At 33.1% G+C, this 23,365-nt stretch overlaps 6 protein-coding genes across 6 annotated transcripts; 2 read left to right on the top strand and 4 right to left on the bottom strand.

Annotated features, from left to right (window-relative positions):
- LOC109350811 (60S ribosomal protein L10a-like) lies at positions 1,170-3,411 on the top strand. The gene is made up of 6 exons (XM_019592116.1): positions 1,170-1,194; positions 1,281-1,320; positions 1,559-1,778; positions 2,154-2,319; positions 2,590-2,795; positions 3,210-3,411. The coding sequence occupies exons 2-6, from the start codon at positions 1,316-1,318 to the stop codon at positions 3,261-3,263; spliced, it is 651 nt and encodes a 216-aa protein (XP_019447661.1). The 5' UTR covers positions 1,170-1,194; positions 1,281-1,315; the 3' UTR covers positions 3,264-3,411.
- On the bottom strand, positions 5,908-8,371 carry LOC109350800 (60S ribosomal protein L10a-like). The gene is made up of 6 exons (XM_019592105.1): positions 8,345-8,371; positions 8,218-8,253; positions 7,772-7,991; positions 7,252-7,417; positions 6,763-6,968; positions 5,908-6,118 (listed from the first exon to the last, which is right to left on the bottom strand). Exons 2-6 carry the CDS (start codon positions 8,220-8,222, stop codon positions 6,065-6,067), a joined length of 651 nt encoding a protein of 216 aa, XP_019447650.1. The 5' UTR covers positions 8,223-8,253; positions 8,345-8,371; the 3' UTR covers positions 5,908-6,064.
- On the top strand, positions 8,908-12,577 carry LOC109350802. Its single transcript, XM_019592107.1, has 6 exons — positions 8,908-9,010; positions 9,091-9,141; positions 9,272-9,323; positions 10,228-10,286; positions 11,888-11,933; positions 12,419-12,577. The coding sequence occupies exons 1-6, from the start codon at positions 8,942-8,944 to the stop codon at positions 12,550-12,552; spliced, it is 411 nt and encodes a 136-aa protein (XP_019447652.1). The 5' UTR covers positions 8,908-8,941; the 3' UTR covers positions 12,553-12,577.
- On the bottom strand, positions 13,117-16,162 carry LOC109350799 (ABSCISIC ACID-INSENSITIVE 5-like protein 1). The gene is made up of 5 exons (XM_019592104.1): positions 16,046-16,162; positions 14,527-15,564; positions 13,996-14,067; positions 13,546-13,575; positions 13,117-13,452 (listed from the first exon to the last, which is right to left on the bottom strand). The coding sequence occupies exons 2-5, from the start codon at positions 15,448-15,450 to the stop codon at positions 13,366-13,368; spliced, it is 1,113 nt and encodes a 370-aa protein (XP_019447649.1). The 5' UTR covers positions 15,451-15,564; positions 16,046-16,162; the 3' UTR covers positions 13,117-13,365.
- On the bottom strand, positions 17,140-20,290 carry LOC109350798. The gene is made up of 5 exons (XM_019592103.1): positions 20,047-20,290; positions 19,654-19,869; positions 18,716-18,927; positions 18,195-18,456; positions 17,140-17,714 (listed from the first exon to the last, which is right to left on the bottom strand). The coding sequence occupies exons 1-5, from the start codon at positions 20,128-20,130 to the stop codon at positions 17,346-17,348; spliced, it is 1,143 nt and encodes a 380-aa protein (XP_019447648.1). The 5' UTR covers positions 20,131-20,290; the 3' UTR covers positions 17,140-17,345.
- Positions 21,431-23,287, bottom strand: LOC109350593 (pentatricopeptide repeat-containing protein At5g48910-like). Its single transcript, XM_019591816.1, has one exon. It carries the CDS (start codon positions 23,285-23,287, stop codon positions 21,431-21,433), a length of 1,857 nt encoding a protein of 618 aa, XP_019447361.1.

The raw sequence follows: 23,365 nt of genomic DNA, 5'->3' as shown, positions 1-23,365 counted from the left end.
GTCATGAGGGAGTTCTTAAGAGATTGACACATGTCATGAGAAACATTTAGTTTTGATGAGAGGTTGACACATGTTATGAGAGCTTGAGAGATTGACACATGTCATGAGAGAGTTTTTATTATTATATAGGTAATAGATTAAATAGCAAATTTTATCTCCATTTTTTGGCGGTAGTGGAGAAATTATGATGTTACCCGAGTTTGAATCCATAAATTCACACTTTGTTTTTGTTTTTTCTAGTTAAATCTATGAATTGAAGTATCTTGTAAGAACAAATTTTAAGTTGGCTAGCTAATGAAACACATCAAATTGGTTTCCCAATTCAACTATTTGATATTAGAAAGGAAAGGAGCATGCATACCTATGGAAGCAAATATCTCACCAAATACATCTTTTCTCCCACAAAGTATATCAATTCACATAATTGGTTGGACAAATATATTTAAGTTAAAAGTTTAATAATTAATTATTTTTAACTATTCACATCACATGACACAGAGTAATACACTTTATAAGGATATGTACTCATATCCCACGTATATTTAAAGCCATATTAAATAACAACTACCTTTCCATCAACAATAATTTAATAAGTCACAGTAGATTCATACTCGACTCCCGAAGAGAAAATTATTATAGAAACAATGCAAAATAAAATGTAATGATAATTATATCTTTCATTTTATACTTGTAATAATATTTGTATCCTTAAAACTAAATAAAAAAACAATATTTCTCTCTTTAGTAATTGTGAGGATCCTACTCCTTACAGCCATGGGCATAAGCTATATGCAAGTTACACACCATTTCATTCAATCATTTTGCTAATTTAATCATGAGAAAATAACACACTCACAAATCTTGTAAGAATTTTTTACACTTTTACTATTTATGTTTAAAAATTTCTCACACTACTACTAGCACATATATAGGTTTTATACTCTTTAATCATATTTGTGTTATTTTATGAAGTTCTCAATCTAAATAAATTAAATTTTTGAATAAACCATAGTCATTTATATATATTACTCCCCCGCTCCTTTCATAATATGATTATGGATTGTGGTGGGCTTTCAAACCTGATTATAGCCCACTATAGAAGGAGGCCCATCAAATAGGCCCGTTCAAGAAAATAAGAGTATATATGAAGTGGTTCTTCTGTCACAATGAAACCCTAACTGCTTGGCTGCTACGGTATTTTACTTTCACTCTCTCCAGATTCCAATATTCCAATTTCTTTGTTCTCTGATAAGTCTAATCAATTTTTTGTTTTGCAATAGGGCGAAGGGATATTTCAAAACCCTAACCTTCAACCATGAGGTATCAATTATCTTCGTATTTCTGTATATTTTGAATATATTTATATAAAATATAACCTGTTTGTGTTTATGTAACTAGCTGGAAATTTGAAATTGGAGTAGTTTATTTTTCCAAATATTAAAGCTGTTGTCGTAAGCTAAATTTACTGCCAAAATAAACAATGCATGAAATTGAGAACTATGATGATGCACTTGTTAAAAACTTAGTAATGTGGCTGTTGTTGTTGTTGATGGTGCAGTAAGCTTTCGAGTGATGCTGTGAGAGAAGCTATTTCTGGAATCGTGACTGATTCAAAGGAGAAGAACCGTAAGTTTGTTGAGACTATTGAACTCCAAATCGGTCTCAAAAACTATGATCCTCAAAAGGACAAGCGTTTCAGTGGTTCTGTTAAGTTGCCCCACATCCCTCGCCCAAAGATGAAGATTTGTATGCTTGGAGATGCTCAACACGTTGAGGAGGTATTGATTTTATGTCAACTGTTAAATCTTGAATTTGGTCAGGTGCATGATGTATCTCTATAGAGTACCCTATGTTTTGAACATGATGTTTTACAATAGTTCACAACTTAGCTTCTATCAACTGTACCATAAGTTTCCTTTCCTTTTGATATTTGTTTTTATTTTATTATAAAAAATTAATGGTAGTAAGTTCTGCTTATAAAATTTGCATTGAAACGATGACACCATGCTTATTTAATATTTTGTAACCACAACCCATGATAATGATTCCGTTCTTTTAATCGTTATTACTGTCATTTTAGTATGTGTTTGGAGTTTTTGTTTACTAAATATACTTAATTGTAGCTAACTTTATCGTGTGTTACCTACTTGCAGGCAGAGAAGATTGGATTGGATTATATGGATGTTGAAGCCTTGAAGAAGCTGAACAAAAATAAGAAGTTGGTGAAAAAGCTAGCTAAAAAATACCATGCCTTTTTAGCTTCTGAAGCAATCATTAAGCAGATTCCTCGTCTCTTGGGTCCTGGTCTGAACAAGGCAGGCATGTATTTTCTTTTTTCTGTTTTGTTTAGGAAATCAAGTTTTGGACGTTCTCAGACTGGACAACGTACCTGCTTCTGTTTTTTTTATTACCATTTTTCACAAAAATCTTTAAATATGATTTTTTTCAATGACCCTTTGTTTTATGCACTTTCTTCCTCAAACTCAACAAATTTAATCAATGGTTATATTTGATGAAATTGCAATATTTTGGGCTTTCAAATTTCAGTTAGTCACTTTGCTCATTGTGATGTTTTGCATGTTTTTTCAGGAAAGTTCCCCACACTTGTTTCTCACCAAGAATCTCTGGAGTCCAAAGTTAATGAGACAAAGGCTATGGTCAAATTTCAGCTGAAGAAGGTGCTCTGCATGGGAGTGGCTGTTGGTAATGTTAGCATGGAGGAGAAGCAAATCTTCCAAAATGTGCAACTCAGTGTTAACTTCCTCGTATCCTTGTTGAAAAAGAACTGGCAGAATGTGAGTATTCCACTCAAAAACATTATGTGTTACTGTAATCTGTTTATTAGCATCTCTCTTGCTATGTTTTGCTTCCTGTCTAATTTTTATGTTTGACTAGTTTTTGCACTAATTTAAACTCTCACCTTATTAAGATAGTCCACAATATCAAATTTTCATGTATTGAATCTTTTAGTATCAGTTTATGGCATTCTGGTCACAAATGGCTAGGTCAAATGCTGTTGCAGTGTGCATTGCATTTTTGTTGATTATGTTTCTCTCTTTATTCTGCATAATGCATTACCCCACTATTTACTCCAATTTTTTATGGGTCTAATTTATTATTAGTTCTGTCTGTTGATTTTATTTTTTGTTTGCTTGCTAGTCTGTAATAATCTGGTAGTAATCTAACGAGAACTGTTAATCTGTTTTCAGGTAAGGTGCTTGTATTTGAAGAGTACCATGGGGAAATCCTACCGTGTCTTTTAAGTGGCTGTTTTGGTCTTTTTCAAATTAGTTGAAATTGTTGTTTCGCTTTAATGCAGTTTGGTCTTCTTATAGCTGGACAAGGAATGTTAATCTTGCTACAGTTTTGTTGTTTGAATTATTGTTGCTGGTATTTCATGTTCTTTGTGTTTCTTATATAGCCCTTGCACTCTCTCTTTTTAATTTATGGATTATTGATGGATCATGTTCGGTTTCACTGTTTCGATTTTTAAAGAGCTTTTATATTTTTGATCGAGAGTTCATCAGGAACAAACGAAGGTAGTTATTGGAAAATTTTGTTCTTAGTTTAATATTGAAACCCACATTCTTATTTAATTTCTTCTTCTGGTACCATTTCAGACAGTTAAGAATTTTTATTTTTCTTTTTAACATGGATTTTTAGAACTAAAACCTATTAGCCAGATGATTCTTGATTGCCATTAAAGTGTCCACCTAAATCTATTGGAGCTGGATGTATTTCTTGATTGCGATTAAAGTTCAAACATTATGAGAACTAGCGTGTCCTATCGTTTGTAATGTATAGTTTGTATTTTATAAATTCAAATATAATTTTTTCGCTAAATTTACAATTGCATTTATTCAATTGGTTTAATATTCAATTTTTTAAATACACTTTTAAAATAATAAGATAATAAGGATAAAATAAGAAAGTAATATTATATGGTTTTTTTGGTAGAAATAGAAAGATATTGAAAGCAAAATTAAAAAACATAAATTACATCATGATGGGTGGTTATTTTGTGTTTGACAGGTTAATTAAAAGTGTTAACACCTCATCTGACAGTAACATTTCTGGTGCATTGATCTCTGTTTTGACATTTCAAGAGATTAACTAGGTAATACTTATTGAATTATATTTGGTTCAAGTTTCAAATTCTTGAAATCTTGATGTTCTTCCGTTAATTCTATTCTTTGGTGAAATAAGTCATGTCTGCTTAAGAATTGAAATCAATTAGAAAATTTTAATGTTTAAAATTCCAGCTTCTAAGATGGAAAACACTTATTAAACGTGTATTTATTTTAATACCAAAAACATTTAAATAAAAAGCTTATTTCTATTTTCCGGAAAAATGATTTGCAGGTCAAGGTTAAATAATGTTTATTTTGAAACTAATAGCTAATGACGTTAAAATAAGCTGTAATTTTACGAGTATAGACCGTATTGAGTAGTTGAGCACTATAAATTTACCAAACGTATGGGGAAAAACATCGTTGTATTTGTAAGGTTTATTTTGATTATCTCTTCCTGTAACATTAAATAAACCCGTCCTTTTATAAAAAGCTTATTCTATTATTAGAAAAGTTTATTCCTATAACATTAAATAATCATCTATTTTCCAACTATTAGATTGCTTTTCTTTGTTATATTAAGAAAGGGAAACAATGATTAAGTTGAATATAACAATGATTAAGAAAGATGCAAAAAAAAAACAATTCCACATGCAGCACAATCTAAGGATTAGGCTCATTGAGCAATAATTTGCATATCTGCTAATGCAACATATTATATTAACAATAATCCTTGTTTTTTTTGCATCTTTCTCACAAACCTGCAATTCCTTTCTCATATTTAAAGTTTGTAAGGGAAACATAAACGCACAGTTTAATACTTTCCCGTAGTTTGAAATGAATGGTTAATAATCAGAAGTTGCTTGAGAAAATAAATCACGTGAGTAAAGTATGTTTCGCTAGCTTGTGTTTTTGTGGCCAAAAGGCAAACACAATTGTAATAATGAGTTTTAAGAAAAACAGTTGAAATTGAAATTCTTGATTGGTAATTAAACGTCAACAAGAGCAATAGAGATAAACAAAAGCAAAAGGCTCTGCAAATATTCACTAAAGAATAAATGCTTTCAAGATCAGCGACGAAGAACAAGGAGTTGTTGAAAGTAAACAATGATAGGTCAATAATAGCACCACAAACATATCCAAAACTGAATCCAACAAAACTGTTAACATTAAAATTCTTGTCTAGCTAATAAGATATTAAATATATGAGGTGCAATCATAAATTCACTGGAAACTAAAAACGGCCACTTAAAAGACACGGTACGATTTTCCCATGGTACTCTTCAGATACAAGCATCTAACCTGAAATTTTTACAATTTACGTTAGAAGATTGGTTGGTTCAACCAGGTTGAATATAACAATGATTAAGAAAGATGCAAAAAAAAAACAATTCCACATGCAGCACAATCTAAGGATTAGGCTCATTGAGCAATAATTTGCATATCTGCTAATGCAACATATTATATTAACAATAATCCTTGTTTTTTTTGCATCTTTCTCACAAACCTGCAATTCCTTTCTCATATTTAAAGTTTGTAAGGGAAACATAAACGCACAGTTTAATACTTTCCCGTAGTTTGAAATGAATGGTTAATAATCAGAAGTTGCTTGAGAAAATAAATCACGTGAGTAAAGTATGTTTCGCTAGCTTGTGTTTTTGTGGCCAAAAGGCAAACACAATTGTAATAATGAGTTTTAAGAAAAACAGTTGAAATTGAAATTCTTGATTGGTAATTAAACGTCAACAAGAGCAATAGAGATAAACAAAAGCAAAAGGCTCTGCAAATATTCACTAAAGAATAAATGCTTTCAAGATCAGCGACGAAGAACAAGGAGTTGTTGAAAGTAAACAATGATAGGTCAATAATAGCACCACAAACATATCCAAAACTGAATCCAACAAAACTGTTAACATTAAAATTCTTGTCTAGCTAATAAGATATTAAATATATGAGGTGCAATCATAAATTCACTGGAAACTAAAAACGGCCACTTAAAAGACACGGTACGATTTTCCCATGGTACTCTTCAGATACAAGCATCTAACCTGAAATTTTTACAATTTACGTTAGAAGATTGGTTGGTTCAACCAGGTTGAATATAACAATGATTAAGAAAGATGCAAAAAAAAAACAATTCCACATGCAGCACAATCTAAGGATTAGGCTCATTGAGCAATAATTTGCATATCTGCTAATGCAACATATATTGGATGTGCTAGCTATATAAAGAGGGTAGAGCTGGTGGAAAAAGGCAGAGCATCATCCACACGATCAATTAACAAGGGACAGGTATATTGGATGTGTCAAAATGCTGCCCTTCGAGCCAGCCATCTTAGAAACAAGCCTTGACTGGGACGACTCAAAAAAGCCCAGGTTACCCTGTTTATGTTCATAGATAATTGAACGCTTTTTTGTTGTCTGGACGGGTTCGGGCCAAGGCAAATGTCTAGGGTCTATTTGGGCCTAAGTTTTGCTGCCCAAACCCACCTGTTTATAAAACTTTTTATGAACAGGCCTTTTTGCTATCCCTAACAGACAGAAATACCCAAATGATAAGCAAGGATTCAATAAAGGAGGGGCTATAACAAAGCAAACTATTTTGCTACCACTGAGTGCTTAAACACCAACATACACTCATGCATGACAAGTAGTAAATATAGTCAATGTCATGGAGAGCAGATTTACTCACATTTTGCCAATTCTTTTTCAACAAGGAGACGAGAAAGTTAACGCTCAGTTGTACATTTTGGAAGATTTGCTTTTCCTCCATACTGACATTGCCAACGGCTACTCCCATACAGAGCACTTTCTTCAGCTGAAACTTGACCATAGCCTTTGTTTCATTAACCTTGGATTCCAGTGATTCTTGGTGACTAACAAGGGTAGGGAACTTTCCTGCAAAACCATGTGAATTATCAACATCAGCAAAATCAATAAGTGAAATTTTAATGAAATACATAATATAGCAATTAGTGGGTAGTTCATGAACCAGATTATATATGATAATTACTTTAAATATTTTTATGCAGGCAAAAGCAAAAAAAATGAAACACCAAACGCCTGAAATAATAAAAAGACTATAATGCCTTATGTGATCAAAATCAGAAGTAAAACAGCTGAGTACTCTCCAAATGCCCAGAAAGTGCAAAAACCTAAACATAATAACCAAACCACATGCCTGCCTTGTTGAGACCAGGACCCAAGAGACGAGGGATCTGCTTAATGATTGCTTCAGAAGCTAAAAACGCATGATATTTCTTAGCTAGTTTCTTCACCAATTTCTTATTTTTATTTAGTTTCTTCAAGGCTTCAACATCCATGTAGTCCAATCCTATCTTCTCTGCCTGCAGATTAGAGTAAGACAAGAAACATAGCAACAATTAAATGCTAAGCATTTTAGAAAACTCCAAAGCACAGTATAAAATGACCACCACCGAACCTAAATGAACGGCATTGCCCGCTTAATGACGGTTTCAAAATTCCAGAAGCATTGTTTCATTTCAAGGTACAATTTCAAGCAAAGAATCAATTACGAACGGCCGATGATAATAAAAATAAAAATCAAAACAAAACATAACAGAAGATAATAATAAAGCATATATTTGAAACCTGGGGGGCACTACATTACACAGCTACTGAAACAGTAACGCACATAGCCTAGTCAAAGATCCGAAAGTTCGATAATGAGGAAATAGTACCTCTTCAACGTGTTGAGCATCACCAAGCATGCAAATCTTCATCTTTGGGCGAGGGATGTGTGGCAACTTGACAGAGCCACTGAAACGCTTGTCCTTTTGAGGATCATAGTTTTTGAGACCAATTTGGAGTTCAATAGTCTCAACAAACTTACGGTTCTTCTCCTTGGAATCGGCCACGATTCCAGAGATAGCTTCTCTCACAGCATCACTCGAAAGCTTACTGCACCATCAACAACAACAACAATACTAAGTTTTCAACAAGTGCATCATCATAATTCTCATTAACATGAATCTACATTGTTGGTTGAATCATGAAATTACAGAATAATGTAGAAATGAAAAATGAATTTTGAACATAAAAAGTGAACAATTAGATATGAATTTTAAACAAAACTACTTTTAAGAACAATGGTGCAATCATAAACTTGAAAAATAGAATAAATCACCTCATGGTTGAAGCTTGATGTCTTCAAATCTGGGAACTGTGAACGAAATTGAAAAGGAAAAGCAATGGTTAATATTAGAAGTAGATGAGGAAAATCGAAAGCTGGTAAAATAGAGAGTGTAGAACTCACGAATGCGGCGCTAGGGTTTCTCGAATTACACTCTGATTTTATTCAGAGAGAGGGTCCTTCAACTATTTATTATTTTTTAAATAACATCCTCTGTTTACAAAAATTGCAATTTATTCTTCGAAATTAAAATTTGTAATTTGGGACATAAAATATCATTTATATATTTGAGTCATCCGGTATAAAAGCAAAAACTGCAACAATCCTATTAATTCTCAACCCACTTAAAAATCTAATTTATGAAGCGACACCTGTTAGAATACTATCCACAAACTCCAAAAATATTCTTTATCCAAAAAAGATAAAGAGATACAATTGTATAATGAGGTTAATTTATTTAGATACAAAATAAGGTAACCCTTAAAATCAAAATTCAACTCCAAAGAATTAATCTAATGTGGAACTATTCACATAAAATAATAAAAGTTACCATAAAGTCCAACTATTTATAAGCTATATAAGATCCCTAGCAAATACAATATTAACTTGTGTTATCCATAATATATATATATGCAGATTAGAATAAAAAATAGATAAATAAGTGGTAAATATATAGCACAAAAATAAGCAAGTTAGTCCAACAGAGAGAGAGAGAGAGATGGCGGCAAAGTCTCCGAACAACAACCTTCGATGCCATCACTGCGCAGGACCTCTTTCTAAGCACATGGTTTTGTAAACTAACTTCATTCTCAACTCAACTATTCTCTATCTCTCTTTTCTTATTCCTTTCCTTATTCTTTTCTTCAGGAAACCACTCAATGGACCATTCCTCCTCTTATCAGGGATAGCTTTTCTATGGTACTACTCTTTTCATTTTTACTATTCAATCTTGTAATCAATAATTGATTTTTTTATTTTATTTTATTTTAATATGGGTATTCCAAAGTTCTAATCTTTTCTTTCTGGGGTTTCATTGGGTATTGTGTAGATTGGTTCTGCTGTTGGTGGCGTTACAAGTGCTTTTTATGGATTCAACCATGGTATTCTATCCTATATTTTCTTCTATTCCTTTACTCTTTCATTATTTTTTTCCTGGATTTGTTTATGTGTGTATATATCAGCTTTTTGGGATACTCTAAGGGCTTGTTTGGTTGACAAGATAGGATAGGCTATTACACCCTATTGCAATTCAGAGTTTGGTGATCAGGATAGGTAAGACAATCCATTGGGTCTGTTCTGTTCACCCAGTGTATTTTCCTATCCCGCGCGACAGATGGGGTCGACATGAGTATGAAATAGCATATGATAGTTCAATGTTTTTCCTCATACCCTCACACCTGAACACCACCACCACCACCCTATCAAAGCCATCATTATATGTGGTGCACACCAAACACCGGATAAAATAAGAGCTTATATTCTGTCTTGCTCTCTATCCTATCATGTACTTATCCTATCCTGGTCACCAAACAACATTGGAGTGTAATTCATAATCAGGTTGTGTCCAAAATTTTTGGGGCCTTAATCGAAAAATTTAGAGTAGTATAGTCTAATGTAATTCTTCCCTTGTTAAGGAACTTAGTCAAAAAATTATGGGAGAAAAAATTTATTTTCCAATTCACATTGTTGCAGCTAGAGTATATTATTCATTAGGAAAAATATAGCAATAACTTAGATATACTACTGAGAACTGACACCAATTATTATCTAAATTGTAATTGCAGAGATAGACGGATAGTTCATATTCCAAACTGAAAGCTTTAATTTTCAATTCTAAAAACATAGTCTGTAAATTTCAAAAACTAAACTATATAAACATGCAAATTTGTTTTTATTTTCTTTAATGATTAGACTAAATCTATCTCACGATCATGGAGCCTGCATGTTTTCATGTATGGAAAGTGTATAGTCTATTCAGAAGCATTTTATTCTTCTATACTGCAGTTATGCCGGTTGTCCAGAGACGGGTAAAAGGACCTATGTGGCTGCATTTTCTCATTGGTGTAAGTTCGTTTTTTTTTGTTGCCTTTTTATAGTTTCCATGCTTCATATTTATTTCCATCTTGATGTATCCTTTGTTTACTTTTGTCCTTTTGCCTGTTTATGGATTTTCCTCTTTTTATTGCTTTGGAGATGTGAATCTTTGAATTGTGAACTCTTAGATTAAGCATTCTAAACAGCTCATAATATTCCCTTGTACTATGACATAAGGGAGTCAGATTAGTTTCTTAAAAATATTACCAATTTATGATCTTAGAAATATAGTGTCTTTGCATAAAAGAACTATGGAGATATTTTAAGAAAGATTCTTGACTTCCTTTTTTATTTTCCCCCTAATCAATAACAAACTGGTGCAGTTTTGTTGGCAACTTAGTGTAAATGCTTATAGTTTGAAGCGTACTAAAGAAAACCATTTGTCCCTACAACCAAGGTAGTCAATAGCACACTATAATGCCGCTACAGTGGTGTTACAGAACCTCATGCAGCCACGTCGTGGCACACAATGCGCCATGGGTTATTTTTAAGTTGTGTCCGATGAGGCTAGCTTAGGGATTTTGGATATTTCTGTTTCTCTAACCTTTTCTTATAATTTTATCCCCGTTTTAACTCAACAATGTTCTCACATTCGGTTTTTCCCTCTTTAACTCAAGGAATCACTATCTTGCTCCTCTTTAATTTATGGGATGTCTTGTCTACCCTCACTTAAACTCAGTAAAGCCATTGCAGAGACCCACCTTCTTCCTCTCACAAACCCACAGCAGAACCATCTGCTTGTTATTACTAACTTATTGTTATTAGTTATGCTTCACATTGATGCTAATTGTCTCTGTAAGTTATAATGATTTGCATTAGAAGTTATTTTACGGTAGCTTCTATCTTTGGCATAGCTGCCACTCTGCTATTCTCTATACGGCTATCGTATTTTTGGGGTTAGCTCCTTCATGTCACAATCCATGGTAGCTACTATACCTAAAACAATTCCTTTGAGGTTGTGAATCTATTCTTGTGTGTCAATGATATCATGAGACAGTTAACAGTTAAGTGGTGGAAGGGTTAGGCTTCGGTACATTCTCGAAGTAACCTATATAAAAGTTACTTTTATGAACAGTTTTGAACCTTTTTGCTTGAGGAAAATTTATTCACATTTTTCAAAGCTGCTTAAGACAGTTTCTGTGTCATCTTGGACCATCATTGTTTCAATGCATAACTTGTTACTTCATTTCCCAGTCAAATTTCATGCTTTTTAATTACATCTATGTACATGATTTCATTCGAGTCATCCTTCTGCTGGTCCCATATTTTCCTGGTTTAATTGTGTAATTTGTAATTCTATAATCCGGGTTGCAGCATCATGTTTTGAAAATTATAATTTAGAATGTTGTTTCTTGTATGTTAGTTTATTTATACGGCCATGCTCATATTCTTTTTATCCCATCTTTTCCCTCTTGCAAACTCTGAAATGAGATCATCATAGGTGTTGAAGCATCATTGTGCTATTACTCATATTATACTTTATAAATACTCTTAGGACTGTACTTTATGCCTTGTTGATTCAGTTAAAACTTGTTATCCTCATTCTGACATGAACCTCTCTGCAATTCAGGCACCACCTGTGATAGTATTCTCTTCAGCGTGTGCCGGACTGGCAGGTTAGTGTCTAAATGTGTTGTTTTGCTTTGCTTATATAGTGTGTATGGTCCTTTTGTTTTCAGTTTAAGGCTGAGCTAACTTTGTAGGAAAATTTTCACACAAAAACACAAGAATTTGCTATGTTTGAAAGTGAAAAATCTTGTGGCCAAGTGACATTATTTGCACTCCCAATTGGGTATTCATATTTTAATAACATATCAAAGTTTTAGAGTCTGTTTAGCTTACAAACAATGTTTCTTGTTTTCATTAATAATTACAAGTATGCCACATTTTTTAATTTTGTTCTTCATTTCGAAGATTTTTGCCAGAAACAAGGATATGAAACCTTTTCGCAAATCAAATACACTCCTTTTTAAAAATTTGAGTGCCTTATGAGTAATGTGGATAGACATTTGGGACTGACCCTAACATTTCTGTAGTTCTAATGTGGATTTTGGTTTGCCATGTTGCTAACTTGATACCAATGCCATTGGCATAACTGCAGGTGGTGCTATTCCCGCTGCAGCGCAACTTGTTTCCTCGTCTTACCATGCAGCATTTTCATCTCCTCCCTTACCTCCACCGTCGAAGGATGATGATAAGATTCAGAAGTCAAGAACTTCATCCACTATCTCATAAATAGAGTGCTACACACACAAAAATATTATATATAATGGCTTTTTTTGTCACATCATGCATTCATGCTGCATGTACTGAGTGGTATACTTTTCTCGTGTAAATACTGCTCTTTAGCTTCATGATACAAAGCTTTTTATGTCTAAAGGTTCCTCTCCAATTAGTCTTTTGGCCAGAAATAGGAAATAAAGGTAACATTTCATTATTTTCACCATTTTCTTCACAAGTTAGAAAAAGGATTAAAAGGACAAGGTAAACTTTTGTAATCATTATAATTTAAAGTTGAGTAGACCGTTATTTATGACAAATTTTAGTTATATGTATGTTTGAGTGAGTGACACTGGCAGATTCTTTGTGGGGTAAGTACTAAGTACACATTTTTATATCTTCTGATGACTATAATATGGCATTTCTCACTATGTATGGATTGAGTGCTTCTTAAGCAATTAAGGGCTAGATTTAGATGGTTTGTGTTTGACAAAACTGGATGAACACTGAAATAAATAATAGGAGCTTAAGGCCGAAATACTAGGATTTGAAGGGTGAAAGTTGATAATCTGTCATGTTTGATCAAACTAGCTAATAAACTGACTGAAAATGATAATAAGGCAGAGGATTACAAGACAAAAATCACTTTAAAAATCAGCAAGATAATACCAGAATTTATGTCTTATTCTTTGAGCTGTCCATAATATATATTGGAATGTACAAGAAGGGTAAATAAGGAGAACATTAGGATACACTGTTGATGTACATACACCTTATTGTCTCCATATGTGTATGCCAAAATTTTCAATTATTGTGGTTCATGCTTATTCACCAGGCTGTGCTTACACTCCTTCTTATTGTCCTCATTTTTTCTGTCCTCTTTTGAGCCTGTGTTGATTGCTTTCTGTGGAAAATCTGCATCAATACAAGATAAATATACACTGTCATGTTAATAAACCCTGCATAGTATTATGAATACCAATTTGTATTTGAGATATAGTCACTGACCTCCTGTTTTCTCTTGCGCTCAGCTTCACTCTATTTAAAATTTAAACAAAAAATGTGTCTTAAACATCATAAATACATTAAAATAAATAGGCAAAACTACTAGATTGATCATCTAAGTTATCTATTGTTTTCAATTTAGCCCTGTAACTTCTTTTTTTCATTTTGGTCCTATCCAGTAAGCTTTTCTCAAAACTCTATTTTCAACCACATTTTTCAATTTTGATGTCATTGAGTTTATAATGAAATGAACTATAAAATTTCCCTATTGTTATTTTCAGCTACAAAAAACAACTGATAAAACAATTTTTAAGCAGAAAATAACTTAAATGGCCTATTTAAAACAAAAAAACTTATAGGACCAACTGGAAAACAGAAAATAACTTGGAGTTTGAATCTAGTAATTTTGCCTAAAAAACAGGAACAAAAAACATTCATTTAAATCTTGAATACCAGAATTTCTTTTAGCTTGTCATTCTCTTGTTTTAATATACCCAGTTCTGCTTCTAGCTCCACAGTATATGCCTGCATTAAAAGATTTTAGTACAAGGGAAGGATTTCAAATGATAAGTTAAAAACACTGTCAAAAAGTTGCTTAAAAGTTGGTAGACTCATGCTTCATAGAAATAAGATAGCACATAAACAAAAAGGACTAGATGGAATGTGCAGCTTTGAATGGTTATAAATTGTGGACTGCAACCACAACTGCTACTAGTTTCAAAGGTCTCCATGATTACATTGCGACCACAATCACAGTTGCATCAACTTGATTTTCATCCAATTCTATGGAATTTCTATAATCACAAAGGCAATTTATAGCCATATTATAACTGAAGCTTAGTCCAATCTCCAATTTTGCATGACTAACAACTAGATGAAATTGAGTATAACATAACAGATTATAGCATAGTCCAATCTTACATGACTAATAACTAGATCAATTTGAAGTATAATAGAACAGATTATATATGATGACCGAAAAACCTGTCTTCTTGCTCGAGATCGTGCTGCTGATTCTCGATTCTTTAACATTCTGCGCTGCCTTCGCTCCACTGCCAGTTCAGGAGGACCATCAATTATCCTCTTCCTGCTATTACTCCCACTTGACTCGGGTATACTTCGGCATTTCTCTATAGCACTGCTTGTATTTTGACCTCTTACTACCGAGCTATTATTCTGTGACAACATTTGGTATGTTGCAAGCTCATCACGGCTTCCGACATTTTGTTGGGTACAGAATCCTACCCCAATTTCAGGCCTAAATCCATAACTTGCACCAAATTGTCTAATAATATTATTATTACTTGCATTGTTACCAGTTTGATTCTGAAATGACATTGCAATTCTTGGTAATGATGATGGTTCTTGTACTACACCAGCTTTTACTAGGAAATCCTCCAAAGTCATCTCCCCAAGTGTTCTTTGCCTTTCGAGTGTCCTCTCGTTCCTGCCAATGTTATTAGCTTCGTTCTGTCGCGGTTGTTGGATTTCACACCATACTTCATCCACAGTTTTCTTGCAAATTGGAGGAGGGACAAAGAATGTGCCTTGCTGAGGAATGATGACTTGTTCTGTCTCAACAACACTTTTACTCTGAGAAGTACTACCAGCTTGATCATGGTTATTAGGTAGTGAAAATTGGTTAATATCATCAGAGTTCCAAATGCTGGCTAGGAACTCATCCATGCTCATTGACCCAAAGCTCTTCCCACTCTTGCATTGGAATTCATCAAGGGTGAGTGAGAGTATTGAGTTTTGTTTGGTGAGTGAAGAAAATGTAAATTCCGGTATATCTTGCAATGACACCATTTGCTGTGATTGTTGTAGAGTCATGGTTGATGATGAAGGTGCAAATTCTTGGGAAAGGTTGTCATAAGCAAAAGCTTTATTCTCAGAATTAACTACCATTGTTTATTGGAAAATATAGATTCTGTGATTTGAAGCTCTTAACAGATTGAATTGTATCAACAACTTGGTTTGAAGCAATTCCTGGATTAATTTTTAGCCATACCTCATCCTTCCCTAAAAAAAACCAGATATAATTGTCAAAGGTACAGAAAAGGTGAAATCAGGAATGCTTACAGAAGCTTAATTATGCTCTTTGAACAATCTAATTAAGGTGATGTAATCATGCATTATTCATGCAAACATTGCAATCGATGCGGACACAATATTGAGGTTGCAGTCAATGTTACAACCACATCACCCCATAATTGTCATAATTGTGGCATAGACTTTGAATCACGGCGATAAGATCACATCGGGTCATATCAGACAACATCAAATATAAAAGCATGTCATAAAGTGTATGTTATATCATTGTATCAACAATTAAGCTGTTGTATCATGCATGCAACATGCATACATGAATCTAAATGTAATTCAAATGAAAGAATCAGATTAAGGAAAGAGAAGGAAACAACAATGATATAATAACATAGAAACTAAAAGTGGAAAATTTGAAGGCATAGAAAGTTAAAACAGATAGACATGTATGGGGTACCTGAACACAAATGAATTAGTGATGAGATAGCAGAGAGAAATGGAGTGAGGGAAGAGTAGATATGAAAGAAAGAGAGAAGAGAGAAGTGATACACTGCACAAAGACATAGACTTTAACTTCCATTGGCACCTCTTAAATCAACTTTTTCAACTAAGTCTCTATGATTTTTCTTTTCCTCAGTTTTCAGTTTTTTATTGACACGTTTGAGGACACATGCCAACACTATTCTGCTACTTTCACTCAAATTATTCAATGACATATAATACAACTGAATCATTACATATTTGAGTTTAATATTTATTAATTATTACTTACAATATAAAAAACAATTTATAAATATTAACCTTATTTAAATTCAGGTCACAAACTTATTTACGTCAACCTTTTTAACATTATATAAATATCTGTGTTCAACTTGCTTACCTTATACCAACCGAACATGGGTATTAAATCATTAATTTTAAATAAGCTCTTATAACTTTTTATGTACATTTGTTCAAAAAATTTGTTAATTATTAATTATAAATCATTTTTTCAATGTAAGTTATTAAGTTAAGAATTGTGATATTGAAAAAGACAATAATGTCTTGTATTCGTGTGCTTGGACAATTGATTTACATGGTTGGTGGTCTCAAAAAATTACAATGGACCAATAACTTGTTTTATTCATAAAGTGAATGCAGATGGATTTTTCCCTTTGGTTCATATAGGATGATTTACTTCCCACATCATGCCCAAAAATCAGCACAACCAACTGTTTGTAGTTGCTTTTTCTGTGTGAATTTTAAGGCTTCAATGTTTATTAACAACAAAAGTTAAAAATAAAATATCAACAAAGAGTTGAAGTTATAATTTGAGGGTCCATTAAATTTTCACGTATTTGAAGGAATAATATTCAATTCCTAAAAGTAATAATTGTTGTGGGACAATCATCGAAAAATTGTTTACTTAGGAGTAAAGTAGGATTACCTTCCTTTAACAAAAGTTATAAATAAAATAACAACTTGTTTGGATTTGATTTACACACATTTACATTTTAAGGTATAATATATGAATTCCTGTAGAATTCAGCCTTGAGCTTAGTGATTTTTTTGAAGTAAATTTTATGTACAATGGCATGAAATCATCAATCTAATTTACACATATTACATTTTCCCTTCTTTTTTTCACCCACCAAATATACTAATCTGCACAATTGACACCCTCCTAAAATATATAATGAGATTCTGAAGTTGTGAGAAACTAAGGTACATAATTCCTTGGAGCATAGAGCCACATTATATATAATATATAATGTTTTCTAAGGCTCAAAACATTTGTCATCATCTGGTGGGAGTGCAAATAATGATGGTGGTTTAGGCCTATATGCAAGATTTTCTTGTCCAAGTAGTAGTGACCTCAAAATGGTCTCACATAAGCCCTTATAGTATACAATTAAATGACCACCATCTGAAACTTCATGATAATTTATCCATGGCAACTTCCCTGAAACATATCTTTGCAGTTGAGAGGGCACAACCTTATCTTCATAACCATGCCATATGTGAACTGAACTTGTATTATGAGGGAATGGATTACTTAGATTTAATGGATCAAAATCCCATTTTCCAAAAGCTACCCTCCAATCATGTCTCAGACTGTCAAAAACAACTTGTTCCCTTAAACTGTCCTGCAAGTAAGAACAACATACTATGTTATACATAGATTATATTCACATAAAATAAAGAAATCATAGCATACCCTTCAGCTTAAAGCTTATTTAGATTATTGACTAATTGAAAAAGCTTGGAACAACAGACATTATAACTTTTGAAAACTAGTCTATGGAAAGCAACTTCTCTTCCAACAATTATCTCTCATTTTTCAGCAAAAAACATTTCACCCCAACCTAATATAAGGTTACATGTCTTTTAAGCCTTTTAACAAATTTAAGCTTTTTGCACAACTAGTTTTGCCAAACAACTATAATTCAACCAGAGCTAGCTACATATTTATGATCTTTCAACTACTATCTCATGACTATTTAATTAGCATTGCAGCTATAAGTTATAATCTCAACGATGAAGTTCTTGACGCATTTATTTCGGCTCAAGAAACATACATTAATTTCACCATAAAACAAGTGCAAGAAACATGTAATTTTATTTACCTTGGTAAGCATTGGAAACCCAGGAATAGTCTTTAGAATATCAATATCACTTTTGTTGAAGAATGCAGGGTTCTTCTCTATGACAGAAGTTGAAGGAAGCCACTTTTGAGTCACCCACCAATGCAACATTCTAGGACAGTATTTTGCAAGCAACATAGCCCAATGTATTAGTCTCCTCCTGTAGTCCTCTCTTATCAGACTCCTTGGAAGTGAAGGCCACCGGTAATTGATCACTGGCGCAATCAACGCCAACCCTGCAAGCCTGCACAAATTGTTATAATATCAGTAACAAATCCAGAAAACATTAAATGAGGATCAAATATATAAAAGTTATATATACATGTGTATGTAGCAAATATTTTTTTAGAAGAGATTTATCATGATTAGAGAGTGGTGCACTTAGTTTGATGACAAGCGATCAGTTCCTACTAGTTGATTATCCTTAGTTCTAAGTTTTTAACATAGCTGAGCTAATAAAGGTGAAAGTAAAAAATGCACATGTTTAGAAGATTGTAATATACCTATGAGGCAAATACTTGAGACAACTCCATGTAGCATATGAACCCATTGAGACTCCAATAACATAAAATTGTTGTCCTATCTCTAACTGATCAGCAAGCTCTTCAATGTCAAGTGCTTCACTTTTTAGAGAGCGTTTCGGGTTTGGATCACTTTCTCCATATCCTGCCCGGTCGTATTGCAGAATATATATTCCCAATTCATCTATTAGTTCCTGTATATCATCATCATCATTATCCAATGTGATCAATTTTTATCTTACTCAACTTCTTATTTGAAATGTATACTGCTACTTCTTCATGCTTTTTTTAACTGAGGTATATTGAAATAAATTCTTCAAAACACAAGAGAGAAACAAAATCATGATCAAATGGAAGACACCTAATTGATACATCTTATTTGTGTACAGTGGTGCAAGTATTTTGATCTGCAATGTCTCCTGATTAGAGATTAGTGCATAGTATCCTGAGAATTTTCAACCTATTCCACTTGTTTACTTTCTTCTCTAGGCCATCAAATTTTCACTTTTTATCTGTTGATAGGAAACCTATTACAATTTCTGTTTCCATGGTACTTTGCTAGTTACATGAATGTTTGGTTAAATAACTTAACTAAACATTTATTAATTATGTTTCTTTCGAAATAAATAGAAATAGCTTATTTGGTTTAGCTTATCTAACAGGCTTATTGAGATAAGCTAAAAAGATCTTTGTGTAAGATACTTTCAAGTTTTCTTATAAGCTCATAATAGTTTTCAATATGCTTTGTCAAACACTGACTAGACATAACTATAAGTGGTAACTTGCATATGTAAAGCTACTTGATGCCAAACACACAACATGTCTTCAAGTTTTTAATAGGAATATTCTAGTCTTTCATGCCAAACACAGAACATTTCAACATAAGGAAGTTATGGAAGGAGAGAGATAAAGGGAAGTACTTGGGGTGCCAAAAAGTTCATTTCTTTGGAGCTTCCAAAACCATGCACAATGATTATCTTGTATTTTGCAATGTCCTTAGAAACCCCTCTCTCAATGTAAGCCAAGCACCTCCCATCTCTGAGTTTAATTCTTGGTGAAATCACACCAAATCCATCATCTTCTGATGTATTAATATCACTACGGTTTGGTGAAACAATATTTCTGCTCAGCCTCTCCTGATAAACCATACCACATGAGTAACAACACTATTAATCAATACTGCAACTCTACAAAACTATCAAGGAATAAAAGGATAGATCATATACTCACAAATATCTCGTAACATATTATATATATCCAAGTATATATATGTGTAACATGAAGATAAATATAAGAGTGAGTTGCTTAGTTACCTGACAGAAACCTGTGCAGATTTTCTGAGTCTGACCTTTTGGGATATGAGTTAAGAGTTTAAGGTGGTGTTTTATTCGTTTCATAATATTGATCTGGTTTTGAATTATAGATCTTTGTTAACTACCTAGGACCTGAATTTGTGTGTTTCATTTGATCCTTAAAAAAACAGAGAAGGGCTTGTGTGTTTGTGTGTTTTGGACTTTATTAAGTCATTTACATGATGGGATATCCTTTGAAAGGTTCCATTAGGTAGCAGCATCTTTTCTTATTGTTTTTTGTCTATTTGTTGCTTCATGATAGTTACCATAATAACATTTCATTTCATTTTTTGTGTCTATTTGTATGGATTTCACTCTCACATGATAAATTTATTATTTTGTTGTTTTCCCATTATAGAAAGATATTTTTAAATCTGTAATATATTTTGCTATTTTTTGAAATACTTTATTGGAACTTTGAATTTTAAAGGTTTGCTATATTTTCTTCATGCATTTAATTGGAATGGAATAATACCAAATAGTGCAGGGTTACTTTTTCAATCTCTAATTAGTGTTTTTTTGTTTCACATATCTATCTTCGCACCAGAGGCAATCTTGTCCGAACCAGAAATATCTACAGGTATGTGAGACTAACTCTCCCAGTGAATATTTTTTCATCCACAAAATTCGAACCTGAGACCTTAAAATTCATGTGTGAGGGATATCCATATATCATGAAAAAAATTAATTTATTAAAATGTATCTCGTTAATTAATTTAGTTCAGCGTTAAAAACTAAAAATTAAATTAATTGATAAGATTCACTTTGGAGGACTAAATTGAGTAAAGGTATACACTTTTAACCATATAGTTTACAAATATCTATTTAATTATAAAGTAATCAAGAATTAATCGTGAATTAGATAAGATTCACTTTAAGTGAAATGCTTATTATTAAGTAATTAATGATATTACTTTTTCAATATTAATTATTTATTAAACATAAAAATGAATTTGTCATTTATTTTCAATTTATTTTTTCTGTGTATAAAGGATGTCTTCCAAACTACCTTCAGGGCAATTTTTTTTATCTCTACCAATAAAGTATTTCCCATAAATATTACAGAACCAAACTAGTTAGAAACTTGATTATCAGCCAACACTGTTGGTTCATATTAAGATTAATTAAATTATGTTAATAATTATTAAATAGAAAAGCATATCTATCAACATTTATTTATTGGTATAAATACCTTTAAATAAACTGACAGTATTAATCTTCCATCTCTCATCTATCTATATATAAATGTAATTACATATGGAACTTTTCCTGATTCAAGTGTTTTTACATCTGTCATCTATATATAAAATTAATTTTAGTTTTTTTACATCTTTTTTCTTCCAATTTACCAATGATTTCTGCAGGAACATGAACCTTCTGCAAAGTGATGAAAACGGTTTTGATCTCTGACTATAATTCGAAGGTTGTAGATTTTTGAAACCAGTTGCATGAATGTGTGACAATCACAACAAATTCTCAAGTTTTTCACTATCTGAATGGGAATGCCCTGTGGGATATTCAAGAGTCCAAAAGCAAGAGCCATTTTCTCACTGTGAAGAGTTACTTGGTTTACTTTTTCATGGTCTTCAATATCTAAAAGAACTTGATTGAGATCAGGTTCATATCCCTCCAACTTCAACTTCTGCACAACCTCCTCTAATTTAGACACAGCACTTTGGTTGTACCTCACATCCATGGCCTTCCCCACCAGAAATTCATGGATTTTACCATCTACAAAAATGGAGCTACATCCGGGAATTTTTCTCACTCTCCTTTTCTTCATCACTGATCTAACTTTAGCCACTTCATCCCACATTACTGCTTTGGCATAGATATTTGAGAGTAGAACATAGCAACTTGAATCTTGTGGAGCCAACTTTATAGCTTGCAATGCAGCAGTTTGCCCCGTTACAAAGTTATTGTGCGTCATGCTGGCACTGAGAATGCCCTTCCAAATTAACAAATCAGGCTCCAGAGGCATATCATGTATAATCCCAAGTGCTTCTTCTAACCGACCTGCTCTAGCAAGAAGGTCAATAATGCATCCATAGTGCTGAATCTTAGGAACTATCTTGTACTTCAACTGCATAGTTTCAAAATGAAATTGACCCTCTTCCATAAGGCCTCCATGGTTGCAAGCACTTAAAAGCCCTAAGAAAGTGATATCATCAGGCTTAATATCTTCCCTTTCCATGTCCTGAAAAACCTTGATAGCTTCACGACCAAGTCCATGTAAAGCAAATCCAGATAGCATAGAATTCCAATCCCCGACATTTCTCCTTTGAGAAATGCTTCTAAACACATGGTATGCATTTTCTATTTGGCCACATTTTGCATACATGTTTATGAGTGCCGACCCAACAAAACTAGAATTATGATGTATCTTATTCATAGATATATAACTATGTATCCATTTACCCTCTTCAACAAAACCAAGATCAGCAATGGCGGAAAGAACATTTACAATAGCAGGGGCATCGGGTCGAATCCCTAGACTCAACATTTCTCTAAACAAACTCAACCCTTTCCCCGGTCGATGATCAAGAATAAAACCCGAAATCATACTGGTAAAGCTAACCACATCTTTCTGACTCATGTTCTTAAAAACCTCCTCAGCAAGCTCACACATTCCATGCTTCCCATATCCATCAATCATGGCATTACAGGAAACCAAATCCCTATGCGGCATTTTATCAAAAACCTCACGCGCAATCTCTAACTCACCAAACCTTACATACCCCTTAATCAACGAGTTCCAAGAAATCAAGTCCCTGACAGGCATTTTATCAAACACCGAGCGTGCAAGTGCAACCTGACCAACCTCCATGCACATGCGAACCACTGAGTTGGTAACAAAGGGGTCAAACCACAAATGGGTCTTATAAACGAAACCCAGAATCTGCTTCCCTTCTTCGAAAGCAAGAGAGTTGGCACAAGCTTTAAGAACATAAGGAACAGAGAACTGAATCACACGTAGGTCTTGGAAGCATGAATTGAGGAGTTGGGCATAGAGGGAAATTGCTTCATTAGGATTTGAAGATTCAGAAAATGCGTTCATTAGTTTAGCGACGGATAAAGGGTGAGTGAGGAGGTTTGTTTTTATCACGTGGGCGTGGATTTGACGCACGTGGGATAATGTTCTGCATTTCTTAACTGTAATAACTGCCACTGGAACTGAAGCAAAGGTTGATGAACTCATCATTGTGCTAAAACAACAAACAACAAACAATTAACGTTGTGTGTTATATTTATTTATTCAACAAAGGACTTGGTCTAGGCC

Source organism: Lupinus angustifolius, chromosome LG06, assembly GCF_001865875.1.
Source record: "Lupinus angustifolius cultivar Tanjil chromosome LG06, LupAngTanjil_v1.0, whole genome shotgun sequence".
Taxonomy (NCBI): domain Eukaryota; kingdom Viridiplantae; phylum Streptophyta; class Magnoliopsida; order Fabales; family Fabaceae; genus Lupinus; species Lupinus angustifolius.
The sequence above is the reverse complement of the archived record's forward strand: the minus strand, read 5'-3'. Positions and strand labels throughout refer to the sequence as shown.